Source organism: Cordyceps militaris (assembly GCF_000225605.1).
Source record: "Cordyceps militaris CM01 unplaced genomic scaffold CCM_S00007, whole genome shotgun sequence".
Classification (NCBI taxonomy): domain Eukaryota; kingdom Fungi; phylum Ascomycota; class Sordariomycetes; order Hypocreales; family Cordycipitaceae; genus Cordyceps; species Cordyceps militaris.
The window spans coordinates 209,780-232,162 of NW_006271975.1; the positions used below are offsets into that span (position 1 = coordinate 209,780).

General features: G+C 55.7%; 7 protein-coding genes across 7 annotated transcripts; 3 read left to right on the forward strand and 4 right to left on the reverse strand.

Moving 5' to 3' along the window:
* Positions 1-1,321: 1,321 nt before the first annotated feature.
* Positions 1,322-3,034, reverse strand: CCM_08286 (exonuclease III; the record flags this gene model as incomplete). Its single annotated transcript, XM_006673425.1, has 1 exon — positions 1,322-3,034. One exon carries the CDS (start codon positions 3,032-3,034, stop codon positions 1,322-1,324), a length of 1,713 nt encoding a protein of 570 aa, XP_006673488.1.
* Positions 3,035-3,770: 736 nt separating this feature from the next.
* On the reverse strand, positions 3,771-6,068 carry CCM_08287 (extracellular dipeptidyl-peptidase Dpp4; the record flags this gene model as incomplete). The annotated part of the gene is made up of 1 exon (XM_006673426.1): positions 3,771-6,068. The coding sequence occupies one exon, from the start codon at positions 6,066-6,068 to the stop codon at positions 3,771-3,773; it is 2,298 nt and encodes a 765-aa protein (XP_006673489.1).
* A 1,063-nt stretch (positions 6,069-7,131) lies between these two features.
* Positions 7,132-12,899, forward strand: CCM_08288 (uncharacterized protein; the record flags this gene model as incomplete). Its single annotated transcript, XM_006673427.1, has 4 exons — positions 7,132-7,317; positions 7,379-8,334; positions 9,163-10,800; positions 11,867-12,899. 4 exons carry the CDS (start codon positions 7,132-7,134, stop codon positions 12,897-12,899), a joined length of 3,813 nt encoding a protein of 1,270 aa, XP_006673490.1.
* A 618-nt stretch (positions 12,900-13,517) lies between these two features.
* Positions 13,518-14,477, forward strand: CCM_08289 (Nitrilase/cyanide hydratase and apolipoprotein N-acyltransferase; the record flags this gene model as incomplete). Its single annotated transcript, XM_006673428.1, has 1 exon — positions 13,518-14,477. The coding sequence occupies one exon, from the start codon at positions 13,518-13,520 to the stop codon at positions 14,475-14,477; it is 960 nt and encodes a 319-aa protein (XP_006673491.1).
* A 59-nt stretch (positions 14,478-14,536) lies between these two features.
* CCM_08290 (sugar transporter, putative) lies at positions 14,537-16,399 on the reverse strand (the record flags this gene model as incomplete). The annotated part of the gene is made up of 3 exons (XM_006673429.1): positions 14,537-14,922; positions 14,975-15,737; positions 15,812-16,399. 3 exons carry the CDS (start codon positions 16,397-16,399, stop codon positions 14,537-14,539), a joined length of 1,737 nt encoding a protein of 578 aa, XP_006673492.1.
* Positions 16,400-17,038: 639 nt separating this feature from the next.
* CCM_08291 (ferro-O2-oxidoreductase) lies at positions 17,039-18,980 on the reverse strand (the record flags this gene model as incomplete). Its single annotated transcript, XM_006673430.1, has 3 exons — positions 17,039-17,777; positions 17,834-18,611; positions 18,659-18,980. 3 exons carry the CDS (start codon positions 18,978-18,980, stop codon positions 17,039-17,041), a joined length of 1,839 nt encoding a protein of 612 aa, XP_006673493.1.
* Positions 18,981-20,264: 1,284 nt separating this feature from the next.
* Positions 20,265-22,240, forward strand: CCM_08292 (non-hemolytic phospholipase C precursor, putative; the record flags this gene model as incomplete). Its single annotated transcript, XM_006673431.1, has 3 exons — positions 20,265-20,376; positions 20,426-20,790; positions 20,837-22,240. 3 exons carry the CDS (start codon positions 20,265-20,267, stop codon positions 22,238-22,240), a joined length of 1,881 nt encoding a protein of 626 aa, XP_006673494.1.
* Positions 22,241-22,383: the final 143 nt, after the last annotated feature.

Here is a 22,383-nt window from a genome sequence, read left to right on the forward strand (position 1 = left end):
CACGCGTCCACGATGAGCTGCCCGCAGGCGACGGCGTTGCCGGCCGAGAAGCCGAGCAGCACCATTTGCGCGGCGAGCACGCACGTCGTCAGGTGCTTCGGGCGGCGGTACACGCGCTCGAGGTAGTTCTTCTCTCCGCCCGAGTACGGCAGCGCTAGGCCAAAGGAGAGGTACACAGAAAGTCCGCACAACGCGAGCACGCCGCCGAGGAGCCACAGGAGGAGGGAGACGCCCACGGAGCCGGTGGCGCGGAAGACGGTCGCGGGCACGGTAAAGACTGGCTATGTTGTGAGCATTCTGCGTGTCTGGCGAGAAGAAATACAAGGCAGGGCTACATACTGCCTGCGCCAATCATCTTGTTGATGATGAGAAACGCCGTGCTAAACACACCCAGCTTGCTCTCGTCGCTGTAGAAGAAACGCTGCGATTCCACGTCGGTCCGCCGCCCGCCTTTCGTCTTGTTCGATCCATGGCTGTCGGGGCCATCAGAGCGCACGTCCATGGTCCAAAAAAGATGCAATCAGTGGATGACCTCCCCCTCTCAAATGACAAGGGCGCGTTCCATTCTATATGTAGGCTCCCGTCGTGTCGGGGCCAAGCGTGCGGCCAAGGCTTTTCGCCGCAGCTTGCGTGCGCACGCGGCCTTGGCGACGTTGGCGCCGAGTCTTGGACGGCAGGCGACTTTTCGTGTCTGTTCAAACTTGGCTGGCAACCCTCGCTGACAAGCCCGCCAAGACGCTGGGCGAAAGCCGTTGCGCAGGGTAAAAGGAGCAAAGGGTTTAGACTTCCTCGCCAAGACCTGGGCGTAGCAAATGGTTGGGTCTCGGCCTTGGCCTGCTGAGAGCGCGTCCAACACGCATAATGATGTACAAGAGGCTCTGTAAAATGAATCGTGTGTATTCATGCCGCAATGTTGCCGTATCGAGTGACGTCTTCCTCTGTTAGCTCGTGCTGGTGTTGTGTGCACTGCAGCGTTGCATACGCGACGAGCAACACACCAAGCGCCGTGCCGTGCCGCCAAGAAGCTGATTCCACTCTCGGCGTCTCGCGTATACTGAATCAGATGACGAGGGATAAGAGAATCGGTGTAGTAACATTCAAAAAAAATGACCATTCATCAGGCCTCCTGAACGTATGTATTAGTAGCGAATATATCCCTAGTTGGCCATCCTGTTGGTTCCGCTTCGCTTACATCCTAACAAATGAAAATAAAATAAGAATAAAATCGCCCCGCCGTTTATGAATCAATCTCCACTCCATGATTAGTAGAGAATATATTCCCAGCCGTCGTGTTGGTCACGCCGCGGACCAATAATACCCGTCACCAATCGTCCTCGTCCACCAGCGGCGGCACCTCCGCCCCTTCGGTGCCATTGCCGGGGAGGTGGCCAGCCCGCTCCGCCTCGTCCTGCTCCTGCAGCGCCGTCTCATTCACGACGCCGCCCGGCGGCAAGTCGAGATAGAACCAGGCCTCGACGCCCATGTGGTCCGACGTCCAGTCGTTGCGGGCGTGGTTCGGCGCGGGCAGCGGCCTCTTGCCCCAATACGTCCACGTCTTGGCGTCGCCGACGCGCAGCAGCGACTTGCCGCCCGCAAAGTACACAAAGTCGATGCGGTCCTGCGGCTCCCTGCGCGCGCGCTCCGCGTTGGTCGGCACTATCGGCGACCACGTCACGCCCGTGTCGCCGATCGGGTCCGGCCGCGCCACGCGGTACGCGTCCCGCAGCCCGGCCTGCGTCAGCGCCCACGACGTCGGCCAGCGCACCTCGCCCGCGCCGCAGTGCAGGTCCGTCGTGCCCGCCGTGTAGTCCAGGTGCGACGGGGACCCGAAGCCGCCCATGACGAGCACAGGCACCGTATCGCTCCGGCGCGCGTACGGCTTCACAATGGCGGCTAGCGCGGCGGCCTCGCCGGCGCGCCCCGTCGCCACCTCGTCCGCAATCACGGCGCTGTCGTTCTTGCCGTCGAAGCAGAACGAGTACGGGCCGTACTGGTCGCTGGGAAAGTGCGCGTTCCAGACCACGACCTGCTGGCGGTCGCCGTCGAGCGCGATGCGCACGCCGACTGAGTGCGCCGTGGCGTTGAGGGCCTCGACGATGGGGTACCGCGACAAGATGGCCGCGTCGGCTGTCTGGTGGGCGTGGTAGCCGAGGGCGTAGGCGAGGCGCAGGCCGTGGATGCCGAGCGTCTCCTGCAGGCTGATGATGTCGGCGTTGACCTTGGCCAGGATGGAGAGCTGCTTGGCGTGGTAGTTGGCGACGTTGGTGCCGCCGTCCCAGGTGTTGAGGGTCACGACGCGCAGCTTGGTGAGCAGCGGCGCCGTGGGCTTGCGCACGTCGACCTTGAGCTCCATGTGCACGTTGACGTGGCGCGGCGTCTCGACCTTGAGCGCGAGGTGCGTGTCGCGCCGCGAGTGGCGCGTCGGCGTGCCGTACAGGATGCCGTCCGGCGTGGTCCGCACCCAGCCGTCACCGGTGCAGTACATGATCGTGTAGCGGTTGCCGGCGTCGCCGGCGGCACTGGTCATCTTGCCGGCGTCGTGCGTCCAGAACTCACCCTCGCGCGCCACCGGCAGTCGCACCTCTTGCGCGAGCCACCGCACATCTCTCCAGCTGGCCGTGTTGAAGTCGACCGGGTCCGCGACCGGCCAGTAGCTGTCCGCCGCCATCATGAAGGCCCGGAACGGGCGCTCCGGTAAGCTCTTGGTCGGGATCACCACCTTGCCGTTCTTGCCCGGCGCGTACGTCCAGAGGAGGGGGCTCGACATCTTGGTGCCGTTGACCGGCTCGCCCGCGTAGGCGTACCAGATGCCAATCCAGTTCTTGTCGTGCGACTGGCTTATGTTGTAGTACGCGAATGTCGTCTCCTTTTCACGGAACCGCCAAGTCAGAACGGGCGTCGGCATCGGCGGCACCTCCGGCACGTGCTTCGGGGGGACGTAGATTTGGATGGGATCGCCGGTTGCGGCTACGGCGGCTGCGGGCACCATCGTGACGGCCACCGCGGCCGCCGCAAGCCATTTAGACAAGAACATGGTAACCCTGTCGAATAGATTATACCAGGGGGAAATAATCGTCGTTGGATGTATACTGTAGCGAGTACTGGTGAGTATATCGAGAGCAGAGATGTTTTGCTGGCTGAAAGCTGCGGAGTGGCGACCTGGTTGCTAGAAGCGAGACGAGAAGGACAGACGGGGAAGACAGATCAGAAAAGACAAAGGCACGAAGAATGGAGATGGAGACAGCGCCCATCTTAAGAAAAAATCTGCTTCTCGCTCTGGAATATAGTTTAGCTGGATATTGGCTCGACTGGGCAAGGTCATTCTAGTGCCAGCCGGACGGCGTCTAACAATGCCGCTAGGAAGTGCATGATGCCATGGCGGCTCAGACACGACCATTAGGAAAGACTAACTATTATATTCTCAGTCTTTGCTAGGCATAAATGTGCCGAATTTGAAGGTAGCACTACTTGGTATATTGGAGGGTGACTGGTATGATGTGAATATTCACACACTAGTGGCAATCGTCGAAAGTTCTAATGTCACGTTTTGGCAGAAAGACAGACGTAAACGAATGCGAGTAAATTTTAATAAATTTTCGTATGTCTTGCTATATGGTCAACGCCCGCCGGCCATGGTTGCAGTACACATAGTAGATGACACACTACATTCACGTAGCGAATACAGCGATCGCTACAAGTCAGAACTTTGCCACATAGCTAGGTTTACACTTGATTAAATTAATAAATTAGTGATAGGATAAAAGACACAGCTACACCACCCATCGTCTACTCCACTGGTGCACCAGCCCTTGGTCCTTTCGCTGCACCTCATCCCACAGCCGCGCCGTCAGGAACTTGTACAGATACGGGGTCGCCTGGTTGTAGCTGATGCCGTGCGCGCTGTCCGTAAATGGCACCACCTTGAGCTTGGCTGGCGACACCTTGGACCCGACGAGCAGGTCGACGAGCGCCGCCGTATTCTGGTAGTGTACATTGTCGTCGCCCGTACCGTGCATAATGGCGACACCGCCCGCAATGTTCCTGAAACCATCGGGGTTGCGTACCGCCGTTTGGTTGTAGCCTGCTTCATTGTCCTCAAGCTTCTTCATGTACCGCTCCGTGTATACTGAGTCGTACAGGCGCCAGTCCGTCACGGGCGCCGTGATGAGGCCAAAGGTGAAAGCGCCCGAGTTCGCCTCGACAACCTTGGCCGTGAGGTAACCGCCGAAAGACCATCCCCACATGCCGAATTTGTTGGCATTAATGTAGGGAAATCGGGAGACGAGCTCGCGGGCGGCCCAAATCTGGTCCTCGGCCTCGAGAGTTCCGAGCTGCTTGACAACGGAGGAGCGGAACTTCCTGCCCTTGCCGGCCGTGCCGCGGTTGTCCACAATGTAGGTGATGTACTCGAGCTCGGGATCGGATCCGATATAGGCGGCCCAGTCGAGGGCGACATATCTCTTGGTGACAGACTGCGAGTTGGGTCCTCCGTACGGCTTGAACAGCACTGGGTACTTTTTGCTAGCGTCAAAGTTGGCCGGCAGTGTCTGTTGAACATTCAGGGAGAAGCCGTCGGGATGCTTCAGCTCGAACCAAGTCGTGTTCAGCAGCTTGTACTGCTGCGTCGTCTTGTAGTGCGCCTCGTTGCTCTCAAGAGTGCGCAGCGGCGTGGTGCTGTTGGCGGAGACGAGCTGCTGGTATGGAATATCAGGACCTTGGTACGAGAGAATATAGTATCCGCCGCCAGTGGAAAAAGAGGCACCGTAATACGCAGCGCGCGCATCATCGACGAGTGGTGTCGTCTTCAAAGTCTCCCACGACACGCTGTAGAGGTGGAGTTCGGTGCTGTGGTGCTTGGACGCCAAAAAGGCAACTTGCCGTCGCTGCGTGTCGACTTTGACAATCCGTCGAACATCCCAGTCACCAGAAGTCAGCTGAATGGGCTTGCCGCCGTTGACGGGAAAGAGGTAGAGATGCGTCCACCCGGACTCGTCTGATGTGTCGACATAGTAGGTCGAGTTGCAGCTGCCCTTTAAGCTCCCGGCAAAGCGAATATTTTGCTCATTCTCAAACCAGCCATCTGTGCCGTCCCGTTCACGAACAACTTTGGACTCGCCAGTGGTGGTGTCGACGGTAATGTGCTTTTCCAGATCCTGCACTCGGTTGAAAGCACGATAGACGAATTTCTGATGCGTCTTGGTGACCCATGCGACCTCGCCAATGATGGTCTCGTCCCCGAAAGCGTTAATAGGAATATTTCGCTGCTTCTTTGTCTTGACGTCCAGCAAGTGCAGGCTCACGCGGGGATTCGTCGTGCCGACTTTGGGGTATCGCAGCTCCAACTCTTTCGGATACACGGGCGCAAACTTTTGATTGTCCATAAAGTAGGGAATGGTAAAGGTGCCGACCCCTGTCTCATTCAGGCTGAGAAAGGCGATGAATTGGCCGTCGGGCGAGTACCAAAACGCCGAGGCGGCGCCGAGCACCTCCTCCTGGTACACCCAGTCGGGTACGCCATTGAACTGGTCCGGGCCCCCATCCGTGGTGATGCGGTGCACGGTGCCATTGCCGTCGCGGAGGTACAAGTCGTTGCCGCGGATAAAGGCAATCGAGTCTCCCGTGGGGGAGAACTGGGCAAACTGAATGTCACCAGCCTGGTCCTCGAGCAGGGGGCGAGACTGGCCCGTGGCCGTGTCGAGAATGGTGTAGTCAGCCAGGAACGAGGACCGGTACTCTTGCGTGGCATTGACGGCAAACAAGACTGTGCGATCATCGGCGCTGATCCAGTAGCTGCTCATGTCGCTTGGGATCTGGCCCTTTTGCAGGAAGACGGTCGAGTTGCCTGTGACAATGTCCTGGCGGACAAGATCGCCATTCGCGTTGCTGGAAATGTACTGCCCGTCTTTGCCGCCGGCGGCGACCCAGGTGACCTGCGTGGTCCGCGGGCGCAGCCGAGAGGACGGCGTCGTCTCATTGTAGGTGAGCAGACGGTCGCCGCTCGAAGTGGCAGGAAAGGGCAGCTGGGCAGCGGCGGCAAGGGTCACGGTCAATGCGAGGCAGACCTTCATTGTGGTGGTTGGCGCCTGTGTCAAGGAACAAGGATGCCGACGAGAGGGGGAGTACCGCTGCGGTCGACGGCCATCTATTTATATATCTATGCGCGACAATGTGCGACCGCCAACATGCACCATCCAGCCTGAATGGACAATAGTTTACATGACGGCACAGCGCGGTCTTGGCCAGAGGGCCCTTCCATACTACCTGCCCGTTGGGGAAAGGGGCAACTTCCACTGCCAAGATGGTAGCTCGGGATTGGTTTCTTGCGTCATTCTCCGTTGGTGGTTATTACTTGCCTTCATTGACTCGGATTGTTTGCTACGGGTCAGTGCGAAGCTGCACCACACAGTATTGTCAGCGGTTAGTCCTGTCAGCCGCATCCAAGACAAGGTTGCTCAGAGCCTAAGACACAACACTAACTAACGATTACAAGGCGGCTCGCTTCACTTGTAATCAATGCGACCTTGCTCTTTCGTTCGAACTTTGAAACGACGGCTAGTTACTCTCTTGGCCCTTTTTTGGCTTTTTGGCTTTTTTTGCCGAGACTTCTTTTACCTAAGACATGAGAGGAACCCTGCAATATAACAAGGCTCAAGTTCATTTCATTAGCTAACAAACAGCTGTCCTGGATATTACCTATAATTATACAATTATCGCGAGGCTGCAGTTACATAGTTACATATGCAGTCGTGTATAATTATTAGTCCGGTTGGGTGTGGTTGAGTCGACTTTTACCGAGAGGCTCCCCCAGTACGTCGAGTGGCTGGTGACTGTGGCTTCCGCGACCTGTGCCACAGTCACTTGCTGGGAAACAATCACAGCTTCTCGCCTCTGCTGCCACTTTCATCCCAGCCTTGCTGCACGACGCGCAGAAGTGTCACTAAAAATAGCCGCCCGTATGAAGAAGCCCAGCCTCAGACCGCCGGATACAATGGTCCCTTATATCGTGCCGCCGCTGCTCTTGCAGCTCCCCAATCCCCTCATTCGACAGTCTCTTCGAAGCAACGTGTCTTACCTCGTGGCAGCGACACTCCCCATTCCCTCGACAACGTCAGGTCTCAATTCCCTCTCGACATGTATCCAGAATGGCCCAAGTCGGCCGCCGACTTGACCCCACTCCCCCTTTGCCCAGGCCCGACGTTGCCGCCATTCGACTTCAAGGGTTGGCAGGACATTGAGTTCCTCGAATACCTTGGAGACGGCGCGCATGCACATGTCTTCAAAGTTCGATTACTCGGCAAGATATACGCGCTGAAACTCGTAAGCGCTATGCACCAAGTTAAAGGCGCAACAGGCGTCGACTAACTTGCGTCATGTGCAGTTCAGATTTATCTTTGACGAAGATTGGCCATCCCCCGCCGAGGAAAGAGGAGACCTTATTGAAGACGCAGAACTATTAAAGCCATTTTATCACTATGCCGAGCCTTTTAGCGCCGAATGTCGCGCCTTTGGCCGCCTCCGAGAATCGGGCTATGAAGACCTCGCCGTCCGCTGTTTTGGCTACTTGCTGCTAGACGAGAAGAACGAGCGAGCCATGAGGGACAAGTTCAAAGACATGGATCTTAGATTCAAAGGCAACGGCGACTCTTATACAACCGCCAACCTGCGCGAACGCTTTCCGGGTGCAGACGGCAAAATCCCACCCATCCGTGGCATCGTCAAGGAATTCGGCCTTGGTGTGGAGGACCTGACTGACAGCGACATGCGGAGGCTTCTGCGCGACATCATCAAATTTCAGCAACTTGGAATCCTCCAGATTGATGTCAACGAAACGCAGTTGATTGGTGGCAAGTTTTGTGATTTTAGCATCGCCGTTACCATCCCGCATTTTATCACGAGTCCGGAGCTGAACCCGCGCCTAACGCCTGACATGGTAGCGCTTCTAGAGTACGAGACTTTCCAATGCAGCATCAACGACTTCTACGCCTTTGACCGCATGGTCACCAACCGGAATTATCTGTACGAGGGCCAGAAGAAGCCCATCTCAGTGCTTGCACTCCCGCCGCACGGGGTGGCTTGTCAAACCAGATATGGTCTGCGAGGGAGGGACTCACAGGCGCCGGTCTTTACCCTCGTTGACCCACGGCGGCTGAAGGCACTGTTCGAACCCGCCAAAACCCCCAATACCGTCACCCAGTCCTTGAGCAAGAAATGCCGCGGTCATGGGAAGGCCACAGTCAAGCGCAAGATACGGCTGATGGCCAAGCCACCTAGGTGGTACTACTTTTGCAGCAAAAGGGAGGCCGAAAATCTGAGTGATATCGAAGCCTATTCGAGGTCACTTTGGTGGGGGTTGGAAGATGGTCTTATTTTCCCTTCGGGCCGAACAATGTAATCTGACAGCAATGCCGGATCGAGATGTACAGCCACGAGAGAGTTCCCATCATACAATACCGTACAACCATTTAAACTGACACCCGTGCTTAGTAATAATGCCTCGAAAGCTGACGTCAAACTAGCCACGCAAGTTGTCCTGACGAAAGCTGGTAAAAAAAAAACAGAGGTGAGGCGCTCGATTAGACAAGCAACTGCCTCGGTTGGAGTTCTATCAGAGTATGGCTGGTAGTTCACAAGAACGCAGTAACTGCCGGCTCTTTATGCGTGACTTGCTACTTCGTTTCGTTAATTTCCTTCAGCCTTTCCGGCTACTCTTTGCCCAGCGTACTGCAGGGCAGCCGAAAGCGTTGTACCGCACGCCGGGCGCCGTTACCCCCCCATGGATTCTAGAGCCCAATACACCATGCACAGCCACTACATTGTTACACATGGTGACTATTGTTATGTTTCGGGTCTTGTAAGGTAAAGTTTCGCAGCCGGTGCATGGGGTGGTACATCGCGGAGGCTACGACTGCACGCGAATGTAGGTAGTGTGCTGCCTGGACACATGTCGGAGGGTGCCTATAATGCAGGATGCTGCCTGATGTTTGACACAAAATATTTAAGGCCAGTCACAAACCAGAGATCGGGTGTCTTGTCTTCTTTCCACTTACAAAGATTTATTTTGCAACGAAACATGACTATACGACAAGCTCTGACTCGGCAAAAGCCCACCCCATCGAACCAAATCCCGAGTATCCCGAGTAGCAGCAGGACTGCGAACTCCAGATTTTACAAGTTCGGAGAAGATAACATCATCGAATGGGAATATTTTACCCTGGAAAATCTGAACACAGAGTATGGACCCTTGCTGGACAACCCCAACTTCAGACACGACCCCCCCCCGACCGACCATTCCGGCATCGTGAACCCATTCGCCTGGAATGACGACGTTCTTCGTCCGACTTTCCAGTTTGCCAAAGCTCTCCAGTTTGCCAAGCCGAGCTTCGAGCACTACCGCGGTGTCGAGCCCCGCCACGTCTACCGGGCGCACAACGGCGCCTTCATCTCCCACCCTCCCGGGACCGACAAGGTCCAGGCGAGCCATGAGATCAGTCTGGACCGGTCGCCCATACAACCACTGGTCGTGGGAATCTACCACGCGGGCTGGAGCGGCCGGGAACTGCTGAGGGGCAGAAAGGTCTCCCGCTACCCCGTCTCGGATCTGGCGCGCCACTGCCGCGACGCGGGGACCCGGTTCGGCTACATCCAGTGCACCACGGAGCTGGTCGCGTGCTGCTTCTCGAACATCGACTTGGAAGACAGAGCGGCGCTCATCGCGCCCGTTCCGATGAGCCTGCATGGCGAGACTCAGCTAACAACGCATCTCGCACTGTGGTGGCTCTGCATGACGGCCGCGCTGGATGCGGTAGTCGCCAACGAGAATGACGAGGACCGAATAAGAGACACAGAGACACAGTGGCATACCTTCGGCGCGGGGCGGGTTGAGGGCCAGGATGAGCTTGACAGTCCTGACTCCCGCACGCCGCCTCCGCCGTACAGCGCTCCAGAGCCAGGCAACGCTGCCGCTTTTGAGGCGAGCGTGGGCTTGCCAAACTTTGTGTGGGACACTTACCCGGATTCCCCTGATGCCGTTATCTTCCAGCCTGAGTCAACCACACCCGCCCTCAACTCAAACGCCACTGCCGCCAACCCTGCTAGTGACACCTTTTGGGGGCCAGGCGACGCCGACGTCGCCGGCTTTGATGCGCTCTTGGCCTCGCCAAACGGAACGAGACTCTCGGGATACCTCAATAACCCTACCCCCGAGCCCGAATCAAACACACCCGTTCCCAACTCAAACGCCACTGCCCCCAACCCTGATAGTGGCACCGTTGCCCCTGATTCCAACATGAACCAGAACCACAATACTACTGCTCCCAACAGCAACACATTTGGCTACTGCGCTACAACTAATGCCTATGATATTGACTGGAGCGCTCATTGTCCCGGATTGAGCGTACGTATTTCCGGGACTATGCCTAATGCCTGGAACCTTGCTGGTCTTGGCGTGCCCATGGCCAATAACAACGCTGCTCCCCCCAATTTCCCCATGGGCGATTACAACGATGCTTCTCCGGACTGGAACATGGCCAATAACAACGCTGCTCCCCACAACTTCCCCATGAGCGGTTACAACGATGCTTATCCCGACTGCAACATGGCCAACTACGACTGGAACATGGACAACTTCGACTGGAACATGGGCAACTACGATGCTGAGAGGTTCGACTTGAACAAGGGCAACTACGACTGGAACATGGGCAACTACGATGCTGAGAGGTTCGACCTGAACAAGGGCAACTACGACTGGAACATGGGCAACTACGATGCTGAGTCTAGCGCTTATGACGTCAATGTAATTAGGTATCTTACCGGCTGTGGTGATGGGACATATGGTGGTTTACAAAGAAGTGCTGGCGAGCTAGTATCTCATGACTGAAAAGCTGTTGATTTTGAGGTAAGAACGACGCGGAATAGTGAAAGTACCCCCTTTCATACTCCAACTATGTGGTTGGAACTCTGTTGGGATCTCTTCATTATAGCTCCTGCTAATACTTAGGCTGATTATAGGTTTTTGACGTGTTGCTGGTTGTGAGCAAAAAGCTAATGCAAAGGTTGGGGGCTCTTTTTTTCCTAGAACTATTTCTTTTTATATTATCAAGGTTATTATACTCGTGGAATTATATATCGTTAACTTTTATTTACTTTTTCTCATCCCTTTAATCTACTGTTTGCCTATTTTTCCCTTCCTCGTCGAGGCATCGACAGTTGTGGAAACCTAATTGGTGACGCCCGTGTAACACTCTCAAAACTCGGACGACAGACATCCAACTTTCTGATTGTAGAAAGTCTGGTGGGGGCTATTGCTTCAAAGACCTAAGGTAGCACGGTACCTTCGTGATAGGCATCAACTTGTTCTGCTGCTCAAATGTCCCCTGCCTCGATCGCCCTGGAGCGCATGCGAGACACGTCGAGCTGTGCTGCCTAACAACGTGATTCGCCTCTTCCCCGTGCTCCGCGCCCCCGTATATGTGGGCGTCAATGATCCATATAGGTTGCCGTACCGGGTCAATTATGAAAGAGTCTGGCGTGGCACGGGGATAAGGGGTGCCTAAAGTGTGGCTCAAGGATCGGCGCAGCAGTGAAAAGCATCGGATAGGACTGATATGGTGCTGCCTATTGGCGAGTATAAAGGAGCTACACCCTATTATGAGCGATACTTCAAAGACTTACTCTTCTACACCTTCAAAATCTTGACTTCACCAACCATGAGGACGTTGCAACAAGCCCTCACTCAAGCGAAGCCAGATATCCCTTGTCATTTGGCGCCGCGAACCTCTACTAATGCCTCGAGAAGTTGTTGGCCAGGTCTGGAAGAACAAAATATAGTGAACTGGGACGAGTTTACCCTGCAAAACCTAAAAGATAGTTATGGCCATATACTCGAATCTGAGTTCCCCCAAGAAATCCCCGACCCTCAGAGATTCTTTTACGGAGTTGCGATCCGCCGAGAAAAAGACATCAAAAAGGTGATTCATTGGGACTACACGCTACTCGAACGAGCTCTCAATCCCCTCAAGAAGCCCCAAGACATTAACACAAGCTACAACCTCTTGCACCAGTGCACCAATAACGACCCAGGCGATCACAATCTGCGGACCACGCACCATGTTATTCGATACAATAGACATGTCGTCATGGCAGGGTTCGGCCGATCCAGCGTCAAATTTGACGACGAAAATGGCTTCGCTTTGGCCCGTCACCGAAGTCCGATTCGGCAGCTGGCCAATTCCTGCATGTCGTTCCGGCTCCGATACGGGTACATCCTAACCGACAAGGCCATGGTCGTGTGCCGCTTCCGCAAGGTTGGACTTAGCAAGAATAAAGACGAGAAACTTGACCCCGACCAGCTGATGGCGGACATTAAGCGCATCCCGTGGTCGAACAAGGGCGAGGATGAGTTAACGACAGACCTAGCTCTATGGTGGCTCCTCATGCTGGCCCTGTCGGACGGACAGCAACGCGACATTGTCGAGAGTAGCAAAACAACAGAAGTGGACACATGGGAAGTTGTTGAAGAGATTGAAGGTGGGAAAGTGGTGCAGAAGCATCGCCATTGTTACTCGCACGTCACCAAGGACACAACGCCGCCCAAGGGCACCAAACGCCGGCTGCTACCCGCCCAGCAGCCGGATTCTCGTGGCGAAAGCACACAGCGTCACGACTTTGATGCGTTCGCTGGTGATATGGGTATAACAGGGATTGCGGAGGCTTTCAGTGTGGCAGAGGTTGCGGAGGATTCCAGTATGACAGACGTTGTGGAGGATTCCGACTATAACAGCAACGCTGTCGAGGATTCATTTTTCGAAGACGCCTGGCACAACTACAGCACTGACTCCGACGACGACGTCATGGACGACAATTTTGCCGCCCACCAACATCAACTTGGAGATCAAATTTAAGATTCCCAACTTCTCCAATACCAGCCAACCCGGACCCGAAAAAGGCCTATTCAAAGGCTGGTGCTCCCGACATCGCCCTGTCCCAGGACAACCATGAGGAGTTTACTCCCTTTGGCTTGATGGGGACTTGGACGACTTGGACCTACTTCCCAACTCGCGTTGATGGTTTCACTGGCCTGGAATGAAAGCTACGTTGTTTCTCGTTTTTTAATCTTAATTTACTTACTTTTCTCTCTGACAGTTCTCTCTTTCCGTGCAGCTAGTCACGCTTCGTGCCTCGAAACAGACTCCACATAGATCCTCAGACGACACGCCTAGGTAGTACAACCACATACACTCAAAAGTTGTATAAAGGGATTGTTACATTTCCGAGGCGAAACAACACTATTGTGACTAACAATCTAGGCTTACCACGTGGGAACCGTCGTGTTGTCCCAAAACGGAAACTCCGCACCTCAATATCAGCCTCACCCATTAAAGCCGAATCGCGACTGAATACGAGCTTCCGAGCTAGCCGTCACAAAATTGGAACGGCCAAGCCCTATTCAACTATAAAAAAGGCCCTCGCCTACACATGATGTTGTTATAGATTCAACAGCAACACTGCCAGACATCATCATGGCGGGCCCCAAAACCACCGACCTGCGCATCGCCACTGTGCAGTTCGAAAACGCATCGGGCGACAAGGCCGCCAACCTCGCCAGCATCTCGCGCTTCGCAGCCGCAGCCGCCTCCTCCGGCAGCCACGTCGTGGCCTTCCACGAGTGCTGCGTGACCGGATACACGTTTGCAGCGGGCCTGACGCGGGCTTCGCTCTGGGCGGTGGCCGAGCCAGTGCCTGACGGCGCGAGCACGCAGGCGCTCATCGGCATCGCCAGGGCGCACAACATCCACGTGCTGGCCGGGCTGTTTGAGCGCGACGAGCAGACGGGCAAGATGTACAACACGTACGTGTGCGTGTCGGGCGCGGGGCTGGTGGCGCGGTTCCGCAAGCTGCACCCGTTCATCAGCGCGCACCTGAGCGCCGGCGACGAGCTGGTCGTGTTTGACCTGCTCGGGTGGAAGGCGGGCCTGCTCATCTGCTACGACAACAACGTGGTGGAGAATGTGCGCGCGACGGCGCTGCGCGGCGCCGAGATCTTGTTCACGCCGCACGTCACCATGTGCACGCCGTCGACGCGCCCGGGCGCGGGGTTTGTGGATGCGGCGTTGTGGCGGAGCAGGGAGGCCGACCCGACGACGCTGCGCGCCGAGTTTGACGGGCTCAAGGGCCGCGCGTGGCTGATGAAGTGGCTGCCGGCGCGGGCGTACGACAATGGCATCTACGTCGTCTTCAGCAATCCGATTGGCATGGACGACGACCAACTCAAGAATGGGTGCAGCATGGTGCTGGACCCGTTTGGGGACGTTCTGGCTGAGTGTAGGAAGCTGGACGAGGACATGGCCGTGGCGGTGTGCACGAGGGACAAGCTAGAAAAGGCGGGCGGGTTTCGCTATCGTAAGGCAAGAAGGCCGGAAATCTACGGGGAGACTCTTGCGCAGGAGAATGATTCACAGCTCAAGGTGGCGTGGATGTAGATTTGACGTTGCCGAGACAGAAACACAAATGGTATATAGTTATCGAAATAATGCTGCATTTACGCGTGGTCCGTCGTGTTTTGCGCGCCAAAGTACTTCTCCAGCTCTGTCTCCAGCTCGCGGCCCTCGATATGCCGCATCTCCTTGGCACGCTGCACCGGACTGACCTTGTCCGCGTAGGCGCTGGCAAAAACGACGTCGAGCTCCTCGAGGCTGCGGCCCTTGGGTTCCGGGAAGAAGAGCCACACCATGGGAATAATGGCGGCGTTGAAGACGGCAAACATGATGTACGTGCGGTACCCGAGCTTGGCAAACGCCGGCGGCGTAATCATGACGATAAGGAAATTGGACAGCCAGTTGGAACAGGTGGACAGCGCGTTGGCCTGGATGCGGATGCGGAGGTTGGTGATTTCGGCGGGGTACAGCCAAGTCATGCCAAGCCAGCCTAGACAAGAAGTTAGATGGGGTGCGTGGGGGGTGTAGGATATGGACCATACCAATGGCGAAGAAAGTATTGAAGACGAAGAGAAAGACTGTGGCCGTCACGCCGTAGGTGGTGTTGAGCCTCGGTGCGCCGTTGGGGAGCGTTGTTCCGGTCGACACGGTGCCAGCAAGAATGGCCATGGATGCCATCATGCCAAACGCGCCAAACAGCATCAAAGTGCGCCGACCGGTCTTTTCAATAAGAGGCAGCGCAACCAACGAGGCCAAAAAGTACTCTGTGCCGTTGGCCGCGGCCAAAAGACGGGACATTTCCGCGCTGAAGCCGAGCGAGTTCTCAAACAAAAACGTCGCGTAGTACGTTATCAGGTTGATGCCACAAATCTGCTGCCCAAACTGTGCAGCGACACCAATGAGCGTGCGACGCAGATTCTGCGACGGGCCGCCGGTGAGCAGCTCCTTATTGCGAAACTGACCCTGCGCGCCCTGGGCCGCGATGCCGTCGACGATGCTCTGCAATTCCTGCTGGGTGTCGGCGTGATCGATGGGTCGGCCGAGGAGGCGCGCCGTCACCGCGGCGGCTTCATCCATGCGGCCGTGCATGGCCAGCCAGCGCGGCGACTCCGGCAGGTACATGAGCCCCCACATGACGATGAGGGTGAAGAAGCTCTGGAAAGCAATGGGGAAGCGCCAGCGAACGGAGCCCTCGAGGAAATAGAAGCCATAGTCTATCCAGTACGCGATCATGATGCCGCCCGAGATGAGCGCACCAGAGAGCATGATGAGGAAGCCTCGTTTATGTGGGCGGGCGCACTCGGACTGCCAAGTCGGAATTGCTACAAGAGTCAGCGCATGATACCATGAAAGTTCTTGCTTCACCCACTCGAAGTTACCATGCCATTGCCGACACCGCCGACAACGCGGCCGGCGACAAAGAGGCCATACTCAAAACACGAGGCCTGCATAATGGTACCGATAATCATAATCAGACTGCCCCAAAACGTCGAGGACTTGCGGCCCCAGGATTCGCCGTAGAAAAAGACCAAAACAGCGCCGAGAAAGCAGCCAATTTGGTAGATGGCTACACCGGCAGCCTGCGTATTCGCATCTCCAGTGCACATGTCGGGGTTTGGGATAGTCGCGTCCTTGTCGAGCCAGCAGATGGGGTTTGCCTGATCGCGCGGTGTCATCAGAGGCAGATTCTTCTGAAAGTCGTCCAGCGTCAGAAGCGCGCTCAGCACACCCTGGTCGTAGCCAAACATGAGAAACCCGCATGATGCGATGATGCCGATGCTGTTGTTGAGCATCCTACCCTCGAGCAGCTTGCCGCGGACCGTCCATTCAGGCAGGGCGAATTTATCCAGAAAACTTCTGCTCGTGTTTTCTTTTTGGCTTTGCTCTTTCAATACAAGGCTGGGTTTGTAAGGCCCGACCACGTCGTTGGCATTGCCAGAGTCAGCGCGCTTCTCCATATCGGCCATGGTGAACAAGCTGCGAAAATACGATTCGGAAACACGCAGAACTAGACTCGAAGAAATGGATTCCGGCAGATTGGGCTTTTTGTATTCAATCATGAAAATATTAGACCAGCCATGGCCGGGTGTACTTGTGGAGGAATGGGTGCGCGCTCAGTCTTGGCTGAGGTCACAGAGCCTCTATGCCGGAGTAGGGCCCATGAATTTTGTGAGCAGCCGCCAGTAGCCTTGTCGGAGTATCCAGTGTCCCATATTTAGAAGCGGAAATATTTGTCTCGTTACTTCCAACCGGCCAACCGGTCTGGCAGGCCGGTGTGCCGACACTCTGTGTGTAGGAGGCCTGTGCAGCGCCCAACGAAGGGGAATAACAGATCTTGGCACCAGACCCGACGGGATACCGTAGATGGCAAGCCGGGATCGAAGCGGCGGTTCGATGTGACAACCGGTATGGTCAGACGGGTCCAGTTTAATGACGTCTTGTCACCAAGCCGCCTCGCGAGGCGTTTTAAGGTTAACTGGGTGGCTGTGGATTTGACCAAGAAAAAAATCTTTATTGATGAATAGCTTCGCAACTCTTCTCCTGTCCTGCGGGTTTCGAAGGCGGGCTGTGACAGTGATTGGAGTGTATCGCCTCGGTTGACAGAGCTACGGCGCTTCACAAAGAGCGGCTGCTGTCGAGTCCATGCCAAGCAAGTGCTGCTCGTCCTCTGCCGGGCCGACATGGAATCCCGCTGCCATGCCCGTACCCATGTGGACCATCATATGGCAGTGAAGCATCCAAAGCCCAGGGTTATCCACCACCACTCGCAGCACAACATGTCCGCGCCGAGGAACGCTGACTGTATCCTTGACAAGCGGGTTCTCCAAATTCAGCGGGCGCCGCAAAACACTTTTGGGGTCATATGGATTGTAGCTGCCCCAGCCTCCGCGGCCTTTGGCTCGAAAGGAGGACAAGACGTAAAATGAGTGTCCGTGCAGATGTACGGGGTGTGATCCGTCATCCAAGTTGTTGATGACGAGGTCGATGTGGACAGGTTCTGATCCGCTCTGCACGTAGGGGAAGAATTGGTTTTCGTCCCAGTCCTGGCGGCTCTGAGAGAGGAGCGGTTGTGGCTGCGGCTCCCACGTGGTGTGGTTTACATATCCATGTGGCCGGTTGCCGAGATGCGACTTGATCATTGTTTTCAGATAAAACAATATCGTCTGTTGGGCCGGAGGAAAATGGGTCTTGGTTGGCGCCTCAGATGCTAGCTCCGAAATATCGATGCGTGTTGCGACAGCGGCAAGGTCTCTAGGCGGCTGAAATGTTGCAGCAAGTGCTGTTTCCGGTAAGGCTGGAAAGGCCTGTTCTTCGATGAGCGAAGGATTGGGTCGAGAATAATTTCTGTGGATGAAGTTAGCGGCAAGTCTCATCCGGACACGTCGATTGGTAGCACGGACTCATCATCCAAGTACACGTTGAACCATTTTTCGCCTTGAAAATCGTCTTTCCAGGCTAGCATCAAGTCAGTGCGCTCACCCGGGTAGAGGATGCCGATGGCATCAGCGGCAGACGAATGCACAGCGCATCCACCGTCCACCTCGATTGGCTGAAGATCGGCCCCATCTATCATGAGGGTGACACCGGAGACTGTGCCGACGTTGACAAGCCGTAGCCTCGTTCTAGGGGCCTTGCGACGAAATATAGGTGTCATGTTGGTGATTGACTTGTCTGTGCAGTTGATCGGAAACGCAGGCATCTCCATCGAACAGTCGAAACGCCCTCGGCCGTTGATCTGCAAGGAATCTGGCACGGGCTCATCTCCGAGACTTGTCCATCCCGCATACCAGTCAAGGACATCTGTTTGGGGTTGGTGGAACCAGTCTCCAACCATGAGAAGCACGTCGTCGTAGTCGTCGTAATTGTCGGGAGGAACTTGCTGGCGAGGCGGGTGAACTATCAATCCATCGAACAGGCCATCACCGCGTTGAACCTTGTGGTGGCTGTGCCACCAAAATGTGCCATGCTCTTCAGATCCAATGTTGAAGTCGTACACGAAATCCTTGCCATTAGGGATAGGACACTGGGTAACGCCGACAGCTCCGTCCATGGTATTGTTGCCTCTCATCTGCAGACCATGCCAGTGAATGGATAGGCCTTCATCAGAGAGACGATTATGGACGTTCACGATAAGTCTATCCCCTGAGCGTGCTTCAATGGTTGGTCCGGGAAACTCTCCTGATCGATATCAACACAGGTTGTTCGCCTTGGAGTAGCTGACTCACCATTAACCAGATAGACTAGTTTTTCGACGCCGTCTGGGCTGCGCAAACCAGTTGTCACGGTCCAGTCAAATCGCAAGGTTTTGGCTCCTCTGCTGCTGTGAATGTGAGGATGTAATGGTATAGCGACCTGATCGCGTGTTTGGGGTTGTTTGGCGGTAAGATGCTGGGACCACAAGCCAATGTATGGCCCAACAAGCAGCGTCGCGGCACTGAGAAAGACAAGCCCAGCAAGCCAGTATGACACGAGACTGGTCATTGATCGTTTGGCCGGCGTCATGGGTGCATCTCTTTGCTCTTTTCCTTGAGCATTTCGGTCGCGCATTATGTTGCGATAACCAATGGAACTACCGGTCAACGATTTGAGTCTCCGGTGAAGTTTGTGAGAGTCAATCCGGCCCATGATCTTCATAGCGCGGCTAGACTAACAGCAGAAAGTTCCATTAGACCGCGGCTACCCAAGTAGGAAGTTGAGTTGGGAGACAAGCCCGCTGGACAGCCACGGCGCGGATCAAGATGGTTACATGTCGTGGGGCACGAGGCCGTTGGTAACTCCTGAGGAGGTCATGGTGCCGTCGGTATCCAAATGGATTGGGTTGCATTGGGGGCGTTGGAGGATGCGGCATTTGTAATTGGGGATGTCGTATAGGTGCGTTTGCTAGTCGTGACAGGCAACAGGTACGTGGATGGTTCAAGATAACAGGAGATGGAAAGCCAGCCAAGCCTGCCGAGAGGGGCACGTGTGCAGCGAACCCCACGCCTGGGCTTTCCGGGGCCGCTAAAGACCGCTAAAGACCGCTAAAGGGTGCAAAATGTGCTAAAGAACTGCTAAAGGGCCGGACTCAGGCCTATTTTAGCAGAGCGGCCCCTGAGGAGCCCCGGTGCGGCAACCCATTACAGGGGCTGCCACGAGAGCTGCCGGGACGTGGTGATGTTGACGCGTGCAAGAGGTTTTTTACGCAGGGTAGAAGAATGTGTTGCATTAGCAATTGGTTCAAGAACAAACGACAAGCTCTAACAGTAACGAGTATAATCTTGTTTTCACTCGTTTGCGTACACAGACTTCTACCAAAACTTACAGGGGCCGCAGGGCTTACCCACTGACTGCAGCGCTACTTGCAAGCCTGTATCCACTGCAATCTTCGGACATCCAACGCGTTTCACTGGCTTCGCGCTGACTGGACGCCTCTCGATCCCCTCAACCACCCGCTCCGCCAAGCCGGCTCCCTCCTTGCCTTCGTCCATCTCAACACCTTTTGATCAATCTTGTCCCACCATCCATCTCTTGGCCTCGTGCATCATCATGGCCCCCTCACATTTGCCCCGCACTGCAATTCCCATCGTGCACATGCATGGCCCTAGTGATTGGATTGGATCAGCTCGACATGGAAAGCCCGGCACAGATTATCCTGTCCGAGTGACTAGGTCGACGCTTCACCGCGCTCCCTGAGCCGAGCATGACGTTTCTGCGCGCTCCGATGGCTACCCCAGACCAGAATCCAGACCAAAGTAACGCTCTGGGATCCCAGTTAAATGAGCCGCTTCCGTCGCGGCCTTTTCCTCGAAGATGCTGTTTCAACTACTCTTATCGTGGTGCTACCCTACCATCATGAGTACCATTCGCATCGCTGCCTCGGCCGCCACGGCCCTCTTGTACTGGTCTCAACCTGCCAAGGCCGGTGGTCTGGCTGATATTGACCATGTTGTCCTTTTTATGCAGGGTAAGTGCCATTGATTTGTTCAGTGTAGTGACTGGCTAACACCATGCAGAGAATCGTGCCTTCGACCACTACTTTGGCACTATGCCTGGTGTCCGTGGCTTTGCTGATGCTAATCTCCAGATGAATGGCGATAAGCCCGTCTGGAACCAGGTCGTCGACTCCACGATGACCACCAAAGCGGACCACATCAACCCTTGGTACCTCAATTACCTTGGTGACCAGTGGAATGACATTACACAGTGCATGTATGCTGGCAGCAACGGTTGGTTTGAGAACCATGCAGCCTGGAACCATGGCAGCAACGACCACTGGGCCTTGAACAATACCGTCTATAGTATCGGTTACTTTCAGAAAACGGACATTCCCATTCAGTGGGCTCTTGCGGACGGCTGGGTCGTCGGCGATATGTACCAAGTATGTAACTCACAAATGGTGTGAAATACTCACTAACAATTCTTAGGAAGGTGTTGTTGCCTCTACAAACCCCAACAGAGTTACTTGGATCTCTGGCTCGATCAACTCCCCGGGAAGCCCTCAGAAGCCTGACCAAGGCGGCAACCCATACATTGACAACAACGAAACCCCAGGCTGCGAGGCCGGCGGCATCAACTGCTACCCGCTCAAGTGGAAGACGACGGGTGAGATGTTTGAAAAGGCCAACGTCTCTTGGACTGTCTTCCAGGACGCGGATAACTTCGACGACAACCCGTACGCCTGGTTCGGCCAGTTCCAGGATGCCCCCGAGTCGTCACCTCTCTACAAAAAGGGTATGGTAGGCTCTTCGATGGACTCCTTCTACGAGCGCGCCGCCAACGGTACTCTGCCTGAGCTGTCGTACATTATCGGCCCAACGGTGCTCTCGGAGCACACGCCCTACATGCCCAAGGACGGTGGCTGGCTCCAGCGCAAGATTGCCGACGCCATCATCAAGTCGCCAAAATACAACAAGACGGCCCTCATCTACTCGTACGATGAAACCGGCGGCTGGGCCGACCACGTTGATCCCTTCCGCTCCCCCAAGGGCACGGCTGGCGAGTGGCTCGAGGACCCCTACGGCAAGGTGGGCTACACCTTTACTGGCCCCGGCTACCGCGTGCCCTTTTACATCATCTCCCCCTGGACGCGCAAGGGTGGCGTGTACACCGAGCACTCGGACCACAACTCGCAGATCCTGTTCCTGGAGAAGTGGCAGGAGGCCAAGGGCCGCGACGTCAAGACGGACGAAATGGTGCCCTGGCGCCGCGAAAACATGGGCGACCTCGTCAACGCGTTTGACTTTCAGAATCCGGACTTTGATGTCGTGGAGTTGCCGGACACGCCCGAGCCGCATAAGAATACCAAGGGCCAGTGGGACGGCGCGTCGTACTGCCGGGCCAGTCACACGGAGCATCAGCCTCCCGCACCGTACACGGGTCCCGGTGCCATCCAGGATATGACCACGGTTGTCGGAGAAGGCTTCAAGCCCGTCCGCGGCAAGCTCACCGAGGGCCGGTACCTGACGTTTGAGAGCAATGGTCAGGCGCTGACAGCCATGAAGTGCGGCGGCAACAAGAAGCCCGTCCTGCAGGCCGCCACGGCGAAGCATGAGAAGAAGGCCCAGCGCTGGGTCGTCCATGTCGTCGAGCTCGGCGGCAGCGATTTTACTATTAGCAACGTGGCCTGCGGAGAGTACATCTGCGCCGGTGGAATCCTCTGCGGTAGCAAAGATAAGGCGGCTGTATTTACCATTGGGTACACCTCGGGCAAGGGGTACACTCTGTTCGAAAAGGACACAAACAAGTTCTGGGGTGCCGGTAACGGCAGCGGGTCGCCCTCATCTGGAAAGGAGCCCGGCTACTGGCAGGCATTTAGCGTCAAGTACTAGATACTATATTGTGTGCTAGATACTATATTGCGTGACACGCTCTCCAGAGCAGTTCCCACCCTTTAGCTGTTGAACTGAGAGCTCGGAAATTCCAGCGACCATTTTATTGCCAATAATTCAGCGCCGCGCTCATGTATATACCG